Raw genomic sequence first — 13,935 nt, 5'->3', positions numbered from 1 at the left:
CTCCTGTACTTACCTGCCTCTCTCTGTCTTATTAAGTCCTGCCTCAGTGGATGGCTGCAGGAACAGCAGTTTGGAATGGTTTTAAAGACACGTGGCTTGAAAGGTTTGCAGAGTTCCCCAGCAGAGTGTTCCATAATGGAATGAAGTGAGGGAAAGGTGGCGGCAGCCTGAGGAGTCCCTGGGCACGTGTGCATGGTTTGGGACTCTGCTGAAGACTGGAGCAGGGATAGTACAAGGGCATGTGAAGGCAGGTCTGATCCCAGCTGGATCCAGTGTGTTCCTGGCCAGTGGACTTTCCAGAGAGACATTCAGGCTGTGAGGGACAGCGATACCATTTTCTTTTGGTTGGGGCCCTTTGAAAGCAGGAGCTGGATGATGCAGGGTGAATAACTGCTAATGAGCCACAAACTCCGCATTGGCAGAAGAGGAGCACTGCTGCTCCGGGGGTAAATTCACTCAGCACAGATCATGCTTTCTCTTTTTTTTTTTTGTATTTTAACAGGTTTTACTGTGTTCTTTGCTCCAGGGGCTTATGTTCCCACAGTGCAGGGTGAGCACCCCAGGAAGGGCCGCCCTGAAGTGCCTTTTGTTTTCTTGCAGAGTGTGACTGGAGCTGTAACGCCTGTAAAGGCCCCCAGAGGACCGACTGCCTGCAGTGCATGGAGGGCCACGTTCTCCACGAAGGAGCTTGTGTGGAACAGTGCCCTGCAGCTTTCTACCGGGAATCAGACACGTGCCAGAGTGAGTTCTTCTGGAGTCTGACATGTTCCCCTGCTCGTCTCCGAAGTGGTGTCGAGCTGAACTCTTTGCATGTGACTTTTTAGGGTGTGCCCAACCCTGCCTTCAGTGTCACGGAGCAGCAGACGAGTGCAGCCTCTGCCAAGCCCCGTTCTTCCTCTTGGACACTGCGCTGTGTTCACAAGTGTGGGGATGGCTATTATGCAGACCATGCAAAGCAGAAGTGCACAGGTAAGCACAGGGAGCATGATGTGGTGGCAGTGGTCAAATGAGGCGACTCTTAAGTCTTTGCCCCTTACTTTGACTATTTCTGACAAGTGGGTAAGACACACATAGCAGTGTTTCTGTTCTGTGCACCAGTGGCTGCATTGGTTTTGCAGTGTCTCAGTGGGGTTGTGCTTTCCATCTGCTTCAGCTTGTCCTCCCGGGTGCCTGGAGTGTGACAGTGACAGCCTGTGCCACCTCTGCGACAGCAGCACGTTTCTGAAGGATCACATTTGTGTTTCTGCCTGTGGCCAGGGTTTCTATGGCAATACACGGACCAGAGAGTGTGAAGAAGGTGAGTGTCTCTCATGACAAAGCGACTGAGCCGGCAGGTTTCCAGCAGATTTTAAGGCCAGAAGAAGTGTTCACTCAGTCACATTTTCAGAATTCACTTTTGAACATTTTCCTGTTGAAAGTCAGCAGCTATTTTTCTGCAGTTTTTTGGTTTCATAAGATGTGCACGTATGGGGTTTTCTAAATGAAGTTACCTGGCTAAGTGTGGAGGCACATCTTTCCAGCACCATCATTTATCGTCAGTGTAAAACAAACGACAGAATGTCTTGGGGGAAATCCCTTCCTGTAACTGTAGAGAGAGACTGCAACTGTAGGCTTGGGCATTTGGCTGGGTCGTGGTGGTGACAGGCACGATGCCAACGCTGCCCGTGGTGATTCCTTCAGTAATACCTCTCCCTTGTTTCACTGCAGCCAGGGAACATCCCTCGAGCGGCACCCTCACCGTCGGGATCGGCGGGGTGACACCCCTGCGCCTGTCGCTGCTGGGGGTGTGTGATCCGGGCGGTGGCATGGGCCAGCTCCTGTTCCACGTGGACAGCGTTCCCTCCAACGGCAGGCTGGTCATGGTGGTGGCTGGGCAGGAGGTGCTGCTGAGCCAGGGAGATCACTTCAGCTGCAGGGATGTGCAGGAGAGGAGGGTCCGCTTCGTGCACAGCACAGACAGACCCAGGTGAAACTTCTTGCTGGGCTTTTGCCTTAAAAAAAAAAAAGATGTGTCTTGAGAACAGGTCTTTCCTCCTTCCTTGGAAGCATTCCTACAGGGAAGCACACCTCTCACTTCTGTTAATTCAACTTCCAATTTACTATATGCTCTATCGTGCTATAAGTGATGGTTAATCCTGGCAAGTGGGAGCTTCTGTTCTGAGGCCAGATAAGTGACTTTTTTCTTTTGCAGCAAAGAGCTGACATTTAGAATTGGCACTTTATCTTGGAGATGCCATCCAATGTGGATAACATTAGTTCAAGGGAAATGAGGGTGTATTATTACAGAGCTAAAGGTATTTTATTACATGTTGTGACTGTTGTGAATCCTCAAGAAAAAATACTATAAAATAGATCTGAAAAAACTTGAGTTAGAGCTTGTGTCACTGAGGCAGTCATTTTTACTGAATATATAATATGTTTATCGTTATAGAGTCCTGCAAAAGCACTTCATTAATTTATATTATCCTATATTTTGGCTTGTTGGGGACTTTTTTAGGAAAGGAAAGTTTTCCTTGAAGGTCAGTGATCAACAGTCCTTCTCCGTCCCTGAGGTGATCAACATTCAAGCATTTTCAACACAGGTAAGGTAACTAAGCTTGGAAACAACCCCGAATTTTGTCCCATTTGGAGCCCTGGTTTCTTGCAGGGATAACAGTGGAGCTGGGCAGAACTCGAGCTGGAGTTCAGGTCAGGCAAAGCAGACTCGGCTCCCCCTTAGAAGAGGCAGCCAAGAGCCACATGGAAGGAGGGGACTTGGGGAAGTGACTGAAGAAGTTGGCCTGTGTCATTTTGCTTGTGCAGGGAGTTGCAGCTGTGCAATCACAGAGAAATTATCAGGGAGGGCTAAGGAGTCCCTGCTGCTCCAGTTATCCTTTGGATCTGCGGATGCTCTAGTTCAGCCTCTTACTGCAGGGCAATTGAGCCATGATTGATCCCGATGGCAGGGCTGCTCTGACACTCAAGCTTAATGTTCTGTTCTAGGACAGTTGGGAATTAAATCAGCATGAGCTGTTTAAAGTGTGTCTCTTAAACTGCTCCCCACTTCTGGGCAAGCTGATGGTACTGCCCAGTGCCCATGTCTTGTATTATGGTTATTTAAAGTCTGTGGAATGGTATCGTGGAGGGACCTTACCCCAGAAGTGCCACAGGCACCTTAACAGGGTCCAGATTTCCAAGGAGACTTTGCAGCTTGAACTCAAGCTGCTTGAGACTTTGCAGAGTGGAGAGCTCTAGCAGAAGTTGTGGCTGTTTGGCGTATTCTTACAGATAAAGAGACTTTAAAGTGCATCCTCAGAGAGGCATTAAATGGCTTGGTAAGAACTCTTTTAGCGCTGACTCCTTCCTGCTTACAAGCCTGGCTCAACCTCCATCCCCACCATGAGTAATTTATATTCCATATTAGTTGTTCCCATCATTTCTGGAAATCAGAAGTGTTCTGGTTTGTCCTTTAGTGTAAGACAAACTGTGGATTTGGATCCTGCTGTGTGTACATTGATTCTGGCTGGCACTGAGGTCCTGGCTCAGTCTAATTCCTGTTTACCCCAGTAGGACGTTCACCTAAGTAAGAGCTGCAGTGGCTGTCCCAGAATACATAAGTGAGGTTTAATGGTAGGAATTTTGCCTGTCGATCCCTAATAACCCTCAGAAGTCTTGCACAGGTGATGTGGCAGCAGGAATGTTCCCAGGGCTTTGACTTTGTCTCTGCGGGATCTCCTCCCTCCCGAGGCAGTGCATTCCCAATGGCAAAGGAGGTGTATTGGGATCAGTAGACACTGCAGATTTAAACTTTCTTGACAACTAAAAAGTAAAGAACTAATTTAAACCAGCAGAAATGTGGGTTCTAGCTGATCTTTGGTGTAGGTTGAATAAGGCTGTGGGGAATCTTAGAAATTAAATAAACTACTGATGCTAATGACACCCAGTCAGATGCTTTCTGTATAAATATCCTAAGTTTGTTCCTTTCCTAAGCTTGCTGTGGCATGAGAATCTTCTTTAATGTGACTAATTCGGTCTAAATGCTAAATATTCTTTGATCTGCCCACAGGGGAGAAAGGTGTGGAGACTGATTCTCTGCTTCTTAGAAATAGGAGATTTCCAGGGATGAAGCGAGCTGGTTTCCTTAACCCCAAACTTTTCATTTCCAGACTTTGATCATGATCCAATCTCCAAGGTTTAGCAACCACCTCAGAGCTGCTTTTGTGTTTCAGGCCCCGTCTGTGATCAGAAACGAGCCCCTCCTCGTCGGCAGAGGGGAAAGCGGGACCATAACAGAGCTGTTGCTTGGTGTGAGGGACAGTGACAATCCTCAGGACGTTGTGCTGATGGTTGTGGAGCCTCCACGTCACGGGCAGCTGCTCAGAGCTCCGGGGGACTCGGCATCTTCCGTGCACACATTCCACCTGGCTGACCTGGCGGGGGGCCGGCTGCGTTACTCTCACGATGGCTCTGCCTCCCGGGATGATGCTGTGCTCCTGCAGGTGAACGATGGGTTCCACTTCCAGAACATCCTGTTCCACATCAGGATCGCTCCCGAGGTATGTGCTGTGACAAGAAACCCTGGCAGGCAAATTAAAGGTCTGAAACCACTACTGTGTCCAGCCCTGACATCCACATTTCAAGTGCCTTGAATTAATATGGGATAAAGATTAGGGAAAAAAGAGCCACAGGAATAACCTGAAGGCTAGAAAACCCACCAAGTAGCAAAAGATTTTGGTGGATGCTCAGAGAGAATGAGGGGGGTGATAAAGGACAAAATTCTGGAGGGAGACTCAGGTCAGGAAGGTTTAGGGTCAGTGACAGGAAATTAGAAATCAGAGGGCAAGGTCAGTTCTACAGGCTGAGATTTGGGTCTGAGGGATACAGGTGAAGGGTGCACAAGCACCTCTGGAAGCAGACAGCCAGGGTGGGATGCGTAAGAAATTCCAGGATACTCTTGATCCTTTTCCCTTGAAAAGCTGTTTCCGTCAGGGCAGTGTTACTGACGTTCCAATAAGCCTTTTCCTGCTGTGTCCCTGCCCTCAGGGTGACAGGAGCCCTCGGCTGGTGACAAATTCCCTGGTGTGGGTGCCCCAGGGTGGCATGCTCCAGATCTCCAAGACCATCCTGCACGCCGAGCTCCCCGGTGCCCGGGACTCCGACATCACCTACACCATCACCAAGGACCAGCCCAGGCATGGTAAAGATCTATGGAATTCTGTTGTCAAAGAGCAGCTTTCCATCCCACTTCTGTGGTGTTTTGTCCACATGCAATAGAATTTTGGGGAATATTTCCTTATAATACTACACTGGGTAAGCGCTGCTAAAGTCATCTTTTTCCACTTCAGATGGGAGTGAAAAGTAACAAAGCACTTTTGCCCTGCCTTGTCATCTGATCCTGTCATTTCTCCAGTGGGAGTGAAATCCTGGTGGATTTACAGCCCTGAGAGAGCAGAATCTTACTGCCAAAAGATACTTTTTTACAATGAATGCCTAGTTTAAGAGGAGCACAGGGTAATATCTGTCTCTAGAAACTGCTGAGCAAAAGTTTACCTTGAAGAATTCCCTGAATTCCATGACATTTGATTTAATTTGTACCAATGGAGGGGGTTACTGGCTCAAACAGGAATTGGTGACATTTGCATGTGGAGATAATTCTTGTCCCCAAATTCCTTTGGGGAGGCTCTGAGCTCATCTCTCAGAGCAATGACTTTCTCCAGCAACCCTGTGTTGAGAAACTGTCATCTGGGAACAGGCTAAGGAGGAGCATGGAAAGTTCTGGGATTTGTGGCTGAGCAATAAATGGAGGGAAACCGGATGGAACACAGAAGGCATCGTGTGTGGAGGGAAAGGGAATACGGAGAGAAAAGAAAAATGTTCTTTTCTTCACTAAAACCATGACTTTAAGTAATATATTTTGCATTTCTAAGAAATGATGCCCCACATTTAATTTGCTGAGCCTGAGAAAATTAGGGGGTCCCTCCAGCAACATCCATGGGGTTTGTTTTGCCTTTTGCTGTGAGGCCAGGCTGTTTTCCATAACAGCTGCCAGCACCTGATGGAAACAGATTATGGGAGTTCTGCAGGTTAGAAGAGAAGTAATTCATTTGTATTCCCCCTTCAGTTTTCTGCAGATGAAGGTCTGTCTTCTCATTTTTAATAAGCATTTACATAAAAACAGGAATTTTTTCCCCGAGGAGCTTGTCTCCTGCTGCCTAACCCTAACTAAAATTTATAATCCTGTGTTTGTATCACCGTAATTATCTCTGCTGTGATTAATTGCAGGAACACAAACAGGTTTATAGCTGCAGGTGAGGAATAAGCAGCAAAAATCAATGATCTTCAAAATTTTATCTAAAATACTCTTTCACAGAAAGGGGGGGGAAAAATTAACAGAGAGAAATGTGGAAAATGGGTCCTGAATCCAAGAGGGCTTATCTGCCTAACTTAGTCTGTGACTGATGAAGAAGATGTTCATACCTGTAGAAAATATATCATTTGATTTTTAGATTTTTAGGGGAACTCCCAGGAGCAAACCCGTAAGATTTGGAATGTAATTAGGGCACTGATAAGGGAATATTAGCACAGAGTTGGATGATCAATTAGAAGTGTGATATTTCAGCTTGCTAAGTTATTTTCTTGTTGCTCCAACAGTTCGAGGGTGGTTTAAGGAAATGGGATGGATATTTTGCACAGTGGAATGATTAATTATCAATCAGCAGAATTATCATTCTGTTTAACAGAATTAATTAACAAAATGCTAATTCTGATGTGAACCTCATGAAGTTCAAAAAGGCCAAGTGCAATTGGAGATTTCTGTTCAGAAAAATCCATCGGGTGCACTTTTTGGCATAATAAGTTCCCAAAAGGGCTAGAAGAGAGCTGACCTTGAAGAGATGAGCGTGCTGCACTCTGCCCCCGAGGCTGTGCCCTGGAAGGGAAGATGGAGGGCCTGCTGCAGGGCATCTCTCCCTGCTTGTGTTCTCACAAGTGCCCTTTGCTCTTCCCAGGGGAAGTGGTGCTCCTGGGCCCGATGCCGGCGGACGCCCCGCGGACTCCTGGCAGCTTTTGCCTGATGGAAGAGCAGCCTCCCCCACGACCTCTTTCACCCAGCAGGACATCAGCGATGGCATTGTGTGGTACAGGCACTCCGGAGCTGAAGTAGAGAGCGACTCCTTCCAATTCCAGGTACTCCTCATCGAATTAATTCCTGAAGGCAATTGATGTAAATTAGTGGCAGTTCTCTGAGATCGCTCCTCTTGCCGCTCCCTGTATCCTGTGATCCCAGGTTTTAAAAATGGCACAGGTGTGTGTGTCAATAAACACTTGTGTTTGCACACAGACCGATGTGTCTGTAGGTACATGTTGATGCCTGAAGATGACGTGCAACCCATATCCCAGATGTTTGGATGCCCCATTTGCGGCTCAGACCTGAGGTCTGACCCCTTGATGCTGCCTGGCAAATACATCACCCTCTCATAAAACCAGTAGTGTTTTCACCAAGTGTTCCAAGTGCCTTTTTAAAAAGGTTTTGCAAGCCCCAAAGCCACACAACCCTCCTGCTGCCTCCCCGAGCTAATAATTTAATTTTGGCTAGCGAGTCCTTCATCTTGCAAACAGCCGAAAAGGTAGAAGAACTCCCCAGCAGCTGGAAAACTAAAATAAACCCCACCTCCCCTCAGGTTTAACAGCCATAAAATTCCTCAGACAGGTCCTTGCTGTTTGCTGGGAAGGTTTAACAGCCTCCCCTAACGCTAAGCCCACGCCAACACTTGCATTTGGTGTTTGTTACATCTGGTTTACAAGGCAGAAGCAATTACTGTAGCACCGAAGAGGCAATTAAGGTAATTTCTAAAGTAATTAACATAAGTGATAATGAGGAATTTGTGAGCGTCAGTGTTGAACAAGCTAATCTTTAGCTTAATTGCTGCGTTCCTCTTATAGACCATGCATTTTGCATGAGTTGGATGTTTGGGTTTAGTATCTCAGAGCAGGAGCAATGATTGTATGGAGAACGAAGAAAGGGAGCTGGGATTGCTGGGATCACATCGGGACACTGTGGCACACCTGTCCAAACCTTGAGCCCTGCCTTGGGCCGTCTGAGAAAGGGCCGGCACGTTGTTTTTGTCAGTATTGTGACAGAGCACGTGCAGCAGATGGCTAAAATCATGTCGTTCATTATATGTCTTCGCTGCAGACCTGCAGTTATGAGTTAGATACCCTTGCCTTCATTTTTGGTGTTACAGCCGTGCATGGAAAATATTTATGGGTCCGTGAAACACAACCTGCCGTGGGAGCTGTTGGGATCACAGGGAGCCACTGCCACGGCAGTGCCACTATTAAGAGACCAGTTATTTTCGCTTTTGTCAGCACAATCTCATTTTGAGGTGGGGAGGAAGGTTTAAAAAGCCACTATTTTTGCTGTTCCTGGGATGAAAGGCTCAGGAAATCTATGGCAGGGACTGGGGGCAAGCAGGAAAGGGAAGGTGTCTCTTTGCCTTCCCAGACCAGGACAAAAGGAGAGGGAAAGTATGAAGTGCAGTGGAAATGCAGGAGTGTTTTGTCAAGTATCCGTTCACATGACCTTTCCCTCCCAGGTGTCCAGCTCTGCCAGTCCACAAACCACCTTGGAAAGCCACGTGTTCAATGTTGCTGTTCTGCCCCAGACACCCAGAGCACCTCAGCTTTCCCTGGGCTCCTCTTTGCACATGGCTGTAAGTGATGCACCACACAGCTGGAGTAGGAATGGGCAAACAAGACAGGTTAGAAGAGTAAATGGTGGGAAGGGTGGAGAAAATACCCATGGAAACTTGAAAAACTCGGTATTTGAAAGTGATGAATGTCTAGGCTGTGTTAATGGAAAAGGCGATCTTGAAGTTTAAAGTTGGTTTTGTGGGCTCAGACTTTGGGGCAAGCCTTCTCTGTGTGGCCCCATCACATGAGGGTGAAGTCCAGCTTCCCCTTCTTCTCCTGCTGTCTCTTGAATGCCAGGCAGGACCAGGAAAGGCCAAAGGAGGTGGTAGGAGAGGGGTGAGTGAAAAGTCCCTGGCACACTGGCCTTGTCAATGTTTAAAATAGTGATGACCTTCCCCATGGTAATATAACAAGCTCAGACTGCTACTTGGAGCAATGTATCTTTCTGCTCCCGACTTTCTGTTGTTGTCATTATTGACAAAATTGATGGGAGAGATGTCTGGCAGAGCCACGAGGAGCTGGGTTTTATAGCTAATTACACACCACAAAATTCAATAGGGCCATAAAATACACTTTACCTCACCACCTGCAGGTCCTACCTTTGGGAGAGACAAATAGGCCTTGGAGCCAACTGGGAAGCATCCATAACCTTAAATCTTTCCATCATAAAATTGCACTTCCTTGCCTCAATGTGATGGAGTTCTGTTCATTTGTCTTCAGACTCCTTCAGAGTTAGACTTCCAATATGTGAGGTCTTCCCATCCCTTTAGTCTTGTCTTTGACTTGTCCTGCTGGGAAAGGTCAGAAAAAGTTTGGTGACTCTTTAGTGGTTAAACTGGACATAACATAGATACTGTTTTTTCTTCAAGTTACCTGTTCCCCCCATATTGGTAAAAGGATTTTTTATTCCTGTTCCTGAACCTTTCATGTTCCAAAGCAGATTAATTAATTGCCTGTATCCTTAATTTAGCTCATTTTCTCCCTATTTTGCTCAGGATTATGAAATGAGCTGGATGCTTTTCATACCCACCGAGCTGTTTAATTCAGTGACTTCTTAGAGCTGTTAATTCTGCAGGATTAAGGTTCATGAACACATGCAAATTAACTGCTTTTGAGTACCTAAGTCTTTTCATGCAGCACCCTAATTCCTGTAACGCCCTGCCTGCCTTTGGCTCATAATAATCCTGTTATGGAATGATCAGAGCAGTTTTAGACAAGTTTAAAACAAAGGGGGAAAAGCTTCTCTCTATTCCAATGAAAGGGCTGAGTCATTTTTAGGATTACTCTTAAAAGAAAATCAAGTCCAGCCTCATCAGACTGTACCAGAAGACTATGTAGGCATTGACTTACATCTTTGTCCAGGGAGGTTTTGATCAAACTGGCTTTTCCTTTCTCTCTCTTTAGCTGCTCTAGGTCAGAAGAGAAACCTGTCCACCCATGAGTGTGGAGGTTGTGCATCTGCAGGGGACAAGGTGTCAGCTTTAGGTTTAAGAACTGGGCCTTTACATTCATAGGCTGTCTTTTATTTAACAATTCTCTTTCAATGCATTTTGGGGTGAACCTTCCCTTGTCTCTGGCCTTGATGCTCTTGGTCTGATGTGTTTGTTGAGGTGCTGGAGGACCGTGTGACAGTGATTGAGCCCCATCACCTCTCCTTTGTAGACCCGGAGGTTCCTAGTGAGAAAATCCTGTTCAACGTGACTGTCCCTCTCCTTCCTGGCCAAGGCAAGTGAACCTGTTCAGTACATGGCAGAAAACCATGTTTCCTGAGCACAGCACATTTTTCCCTCGAGTATCATCCTGTGGAGGCACCTGTTGATCTGTTCAGCCTCCTTCCTTAGCTTCCAAACGCCTCCGTCCTTAGCCCCGGTTGCAGCCGTGGAATCAAGTGGATTCCTCCTGTTCACACTGGTGTCTCTGCCTCCGTAGGTATCGTGGAGCACAGAGACAGGCCTCTGTCCCCTGTCAGGTATTTCACCCAGGCAGATATAAACCATGGCAAGATCGCCTATCGCCCGCCCACCGCGGCTCCTCACCTCAGGGAGATCATCGCCTTCTCCTTCGCAGGTGAGGGTCCCCCTGTTCCTTGTAGGGCCTTGCCGGGCTGCTGCAGGGAGCTGGACTGCTGCTGTTCGTCCCTGGGGAGGAGAGACCCCTGTCTGGCTGAATGTCAGCACCTGCTCTCTCCAAAAATCTCCTTCTGTCCTGACCACAGTGACTCTGTGCCTGTGTTTGTCCCGTCAGGTCTCCCAGAGTCCGTGAACTTCCAATTCACAGGTACGTGAACCACTTGTTCCTTCCTGGCCAAAGCAGTTTTTATCCCTCTGCCCTTCCCATTGCCTGCTACTCCTTGGCCTTTCATCTGCTGCAGGCACACCTATGGGTGCTCAGTAGGAATTTCTGGAAAAACACATGCTTGGGGAATATTAATTCATCTGAGTCACAGCAGTGTTTTATAGAAGCTGAGCTGCAGCTTTAGTAGAGACATCTTTTTCCAGTGGTTTTCTGGAATCCATCCTAAAAGCCTGATTCATTCCTGTTTTCCCCAGTGTGAACAAGGAGTTTTATGCTGTTGGTTTTTTTTAATACAGCGTGGAGACACTTCTGCAAGTAAATTGCCACAGTAAACTGGTTGTTTGTTTAACACATCCCTCCCTTTCCGTGTGCTTTCTGGCATGTTCTGACTTAGGAGCACACCTGATAGGTCTGTGGAAGGTGGGATGTAAACATACAGAGTTTCAGAAGTTTTAGAGGAGTTGAGTCAGGGGCAAAGATAAATGCACAGTGTGAACTGTGTGTCCGTAGACAAAGGTGTGGCTTGGAAAGGTGGGAGAGAAGTCAGCAATGTCGGGTGGTGGTTTTGTACAGAAAGGTGAATTTCCCACATGAGAGTCCCTGCAAACCCATCCCTAAAACACTCTGCCGTGGTTTCTGTCTGTGTGCAGTGTCCGGTGGAGAACACACAACCCCAGAGATGGTGTTTGTCATTCACCTGCTCTCTGCAGAGCAGCAGCCTCCGGTCTTCCAGATCGCGGCGCCGTTCCTGGAGGTCAGCCAGGGGGGCAGAGCCGCCATCGGTGAGTGTGGGGCCGGGTTGTTTGGGAAGAGCCGCTGCTGCTCGGTTCAGGAGATTCTCTGTGGGTTTGCTCTATGAACATGTGCACATCTCTCTCCTAAGCTGAGGGTCTGCACAGGGGTCACTTGTGAGCCACAGTAGCAAAAAGTCCTCTGATCTGGACATCGTCAGGGGACTAATTATCTCCATGAAACCAGCAACTCCTGGCCTAGGGCAGCCCCAGAATTATTTTACTTGTCATGTACTGACTGAATTACACGGTCTTTGGCTCCAGTCACAATAACACATCACAAACCCTGAGGGATATTCCCAGCGTAGTGTCTGAGGAAGCTGAAGCCACGCTCTCCTTCCCCGGCACAGGGATCCAGTTGGCTGTGAGCGACACGGATACAGCTCCCGAGGGTCTTTTCTTTGAGCTGGTGAAGCCTCCCCATCATGGCATTGTGCTCAAGTACAGTGCAGGAGTGCAGGAGCTCATGAGAGCAGGTGAGTTGAGTAGGAGTTTGCCTCAGTGCAAGTGTGTGCCTGTCCACATGGCTGGTTTAGTTGACCAGGAGTAGAGTCAGATGCCCCTGGCAGAAATGGATGCATCCATAAGGAAGCTTTATCTAGCTATGAGCTCAGAAATCAGCTGGGAAGAAAGGAGGATTGGTGCCCTCCCTGAGAATGTGGAGGAGTCACTGTGTCTGTGGAACTGGGAAGTTTACAGCTTTTCCTCTGCCCTGCCAGCTCCGTAATAAATGTCCTCATAACTCACAGCCCTGTAAGGATGGGATTAAATGCCAGTTTAGCACTTGATTAAGTCTTCTGCTAAATTGGGGCCTTAGGTCATTCGGATTGGATTCCTGCTCTGAGCAGAGTCTTCCTGACTTGTGCTGTTTGCTTTTGGGAAGGTGACACCTTCACCTACGAGGACGTCACTCGTAACGCTCTGCAGTACGTGCACGATGGCTCAGCAGCAGCAGAGGACAGCATGGAAATCTCTGTCACCGACGGTGTCACCACCGTCAGCACGGTGCTGAGGGTCGAAGTGTCCCTGCTGGATACCGACGGCCCGCAGCTGGTGCCGGGCTGCTTGCTGGCCCTCGCCGTGGCCAGTAAAGGCTCCGTCACTCTCTCTCGGCTGCACCTCGCTTACACTGTAAGTTTTTGTCTCTTCCTGAGCCCAGGCAATGCTGCCAGTTTCCCTTCCCTTATCCCCTACAGCCCCTTCACCACACAGCTCCCTGCCGTCAGCATGGATTCTGCGTAGAGAGCCCGAGTTTTCACTGCTGCCAGAAGGGGGATAACAGACTCTTTTATCCCACAGGGATTTAAGGCTATCCCCGTTCGACTGTAACAGAGGTGAACTGCCATGCTGAACATGAGAACAGAGTTAATCCCAGACTTTTCTATCAAACAGACTTGTTAATAAAGCACATGGATTTGCTAAGTGTTAATCCTTTGAAAATTTCAGCCCCCTCACCCATCTTCCAAAATTGCCTGGTTCTTTCTCTGGGCAGATTTGAAGGGGGAAGGATTAAGCAGGCCAAGATGCTGCACTGCTTGGTGGCTTGAGTTGGTCCCAGGGGTTATGTGCTGTACAAGAGTTATCCTACTGGTGACATTCCCAAGAAAGGTGCTTTACTCCTTGCAGATGATTTGGCAGCCAGTGCATTAACAGTGGGGTTTGGGTCTGAGATTGCAGTGCAGGTATGAGGCTGGAGAGATCTGAGGTGGTGGCTGTCAGAGAGATGACTGGGGATGTTTTTTCCAAGGGTTCGCTCTGGATAAAAGTCTAGGGTCTGTCCTGTTCTCCTCTTAAAGAGGAAGGCTGACAAGAGAGTTGTTCAGGTTTAATCTCAGAAAGAGAACAGTTAGGGAAAAGAGGATTTCATTCCTGACCCATATGGTGATTTCTGCTCGGGTCTCATTTTTCAGCCAACCAGCAAAAATTCTTGTCAGGATAGATGACATCTGAGTTGTGATATCGTAGAGGTGGTTGTACTTAATGTAGTTGAAAAGAGGCAAAATCAGCTTTTATTTTAGCATGAAGTACTCTCAAAATGAAAATACCAGGTTTATGTCATCCGTGGATCTAACCCAGCTAGGCAGATACAGTTCCCTATAAAACACTTATTCCTCTTTCCATTTTTAGTGGAGGAAAACAATGGCTAATTTTGCCTGTTTTGATTTGGTTCGTTCCTTCG

At 47.6% G+C, this 13,935-nt stretch overlaps 1 protein-coding gene across 1 annotated transcript in view; it reads left to right on the top strand.

Annotated features, from left to right (window-relative positions):
* The window catches only part of FRAS1 (Fraser extracellular matrix complex subunit 1), a 94,444-nt gene that overhangs the window by 58,453 nt on the left and 22,056 nt on the right, over positions 1 to 13,935 (top strand). Inside the window, 17 exon segments of the mRNA XM_050320451.1 lie at positions 601 to 741; positions 825 to 907; positions 909 to 969; positions 1,154 to 1,297; positions 1,708 to 1,966; positions 2,498 to 2,582; positions 4,209 to 4,535; positions 5,023 to 5,176; positions 6,987 to 7,040; positions 7,043 to 7,164; positions 8,574 to 8,690; positions 10,281 to 10,395; positions 10,600 to 10,737; positions 10,915 to 10,947; positions 11,616 to 11,747; positions 12,107 to 12,232; positions 12,640 to 12,887. Of these exon segments, the coding sequence (XP_050176408.1) occupies positions 601 to 741; positions 825 to 907; positions 909 to 969; positions 1,154 to 1,297; positions 1,708 to 1,966; positions 2,498 to 2,582; positions 4,209 to 4,535; positions 5,023 to 5,176; positions 6,987 to 7,040; positions 7,043 to 7,164; positions 8,574 to 8,690; positions 10,281 to 10,395; positions 10,600 to 10,737; positions 10,915 to 10,947; positions 11,616 to 11,747; positions 12,107 to 12,232; positions 12,640 to 12,887 (2,339 nt within the window).

This window comes from Myiozetetes cayanensis, unplaced genomic scaffold (genome assembly GCF_022539395.1).
Source record: "Myiozetetes cayanensis isolate MyiCay16 unplaced genomic scaffold, myiCay2020 scf24, whole genome shotgun sequence".
Classification (NCBI taxonomy): domain Eukaryota; kingdom Metazoa; phylum Chordata; class Aves; order Passeriformes; family Tyrannidae; genus Myiozetetes; species Myiozetetes cayanensis.
This window is presented reverse-complemented; position numbering and strand designations above follow the sequence as displayed.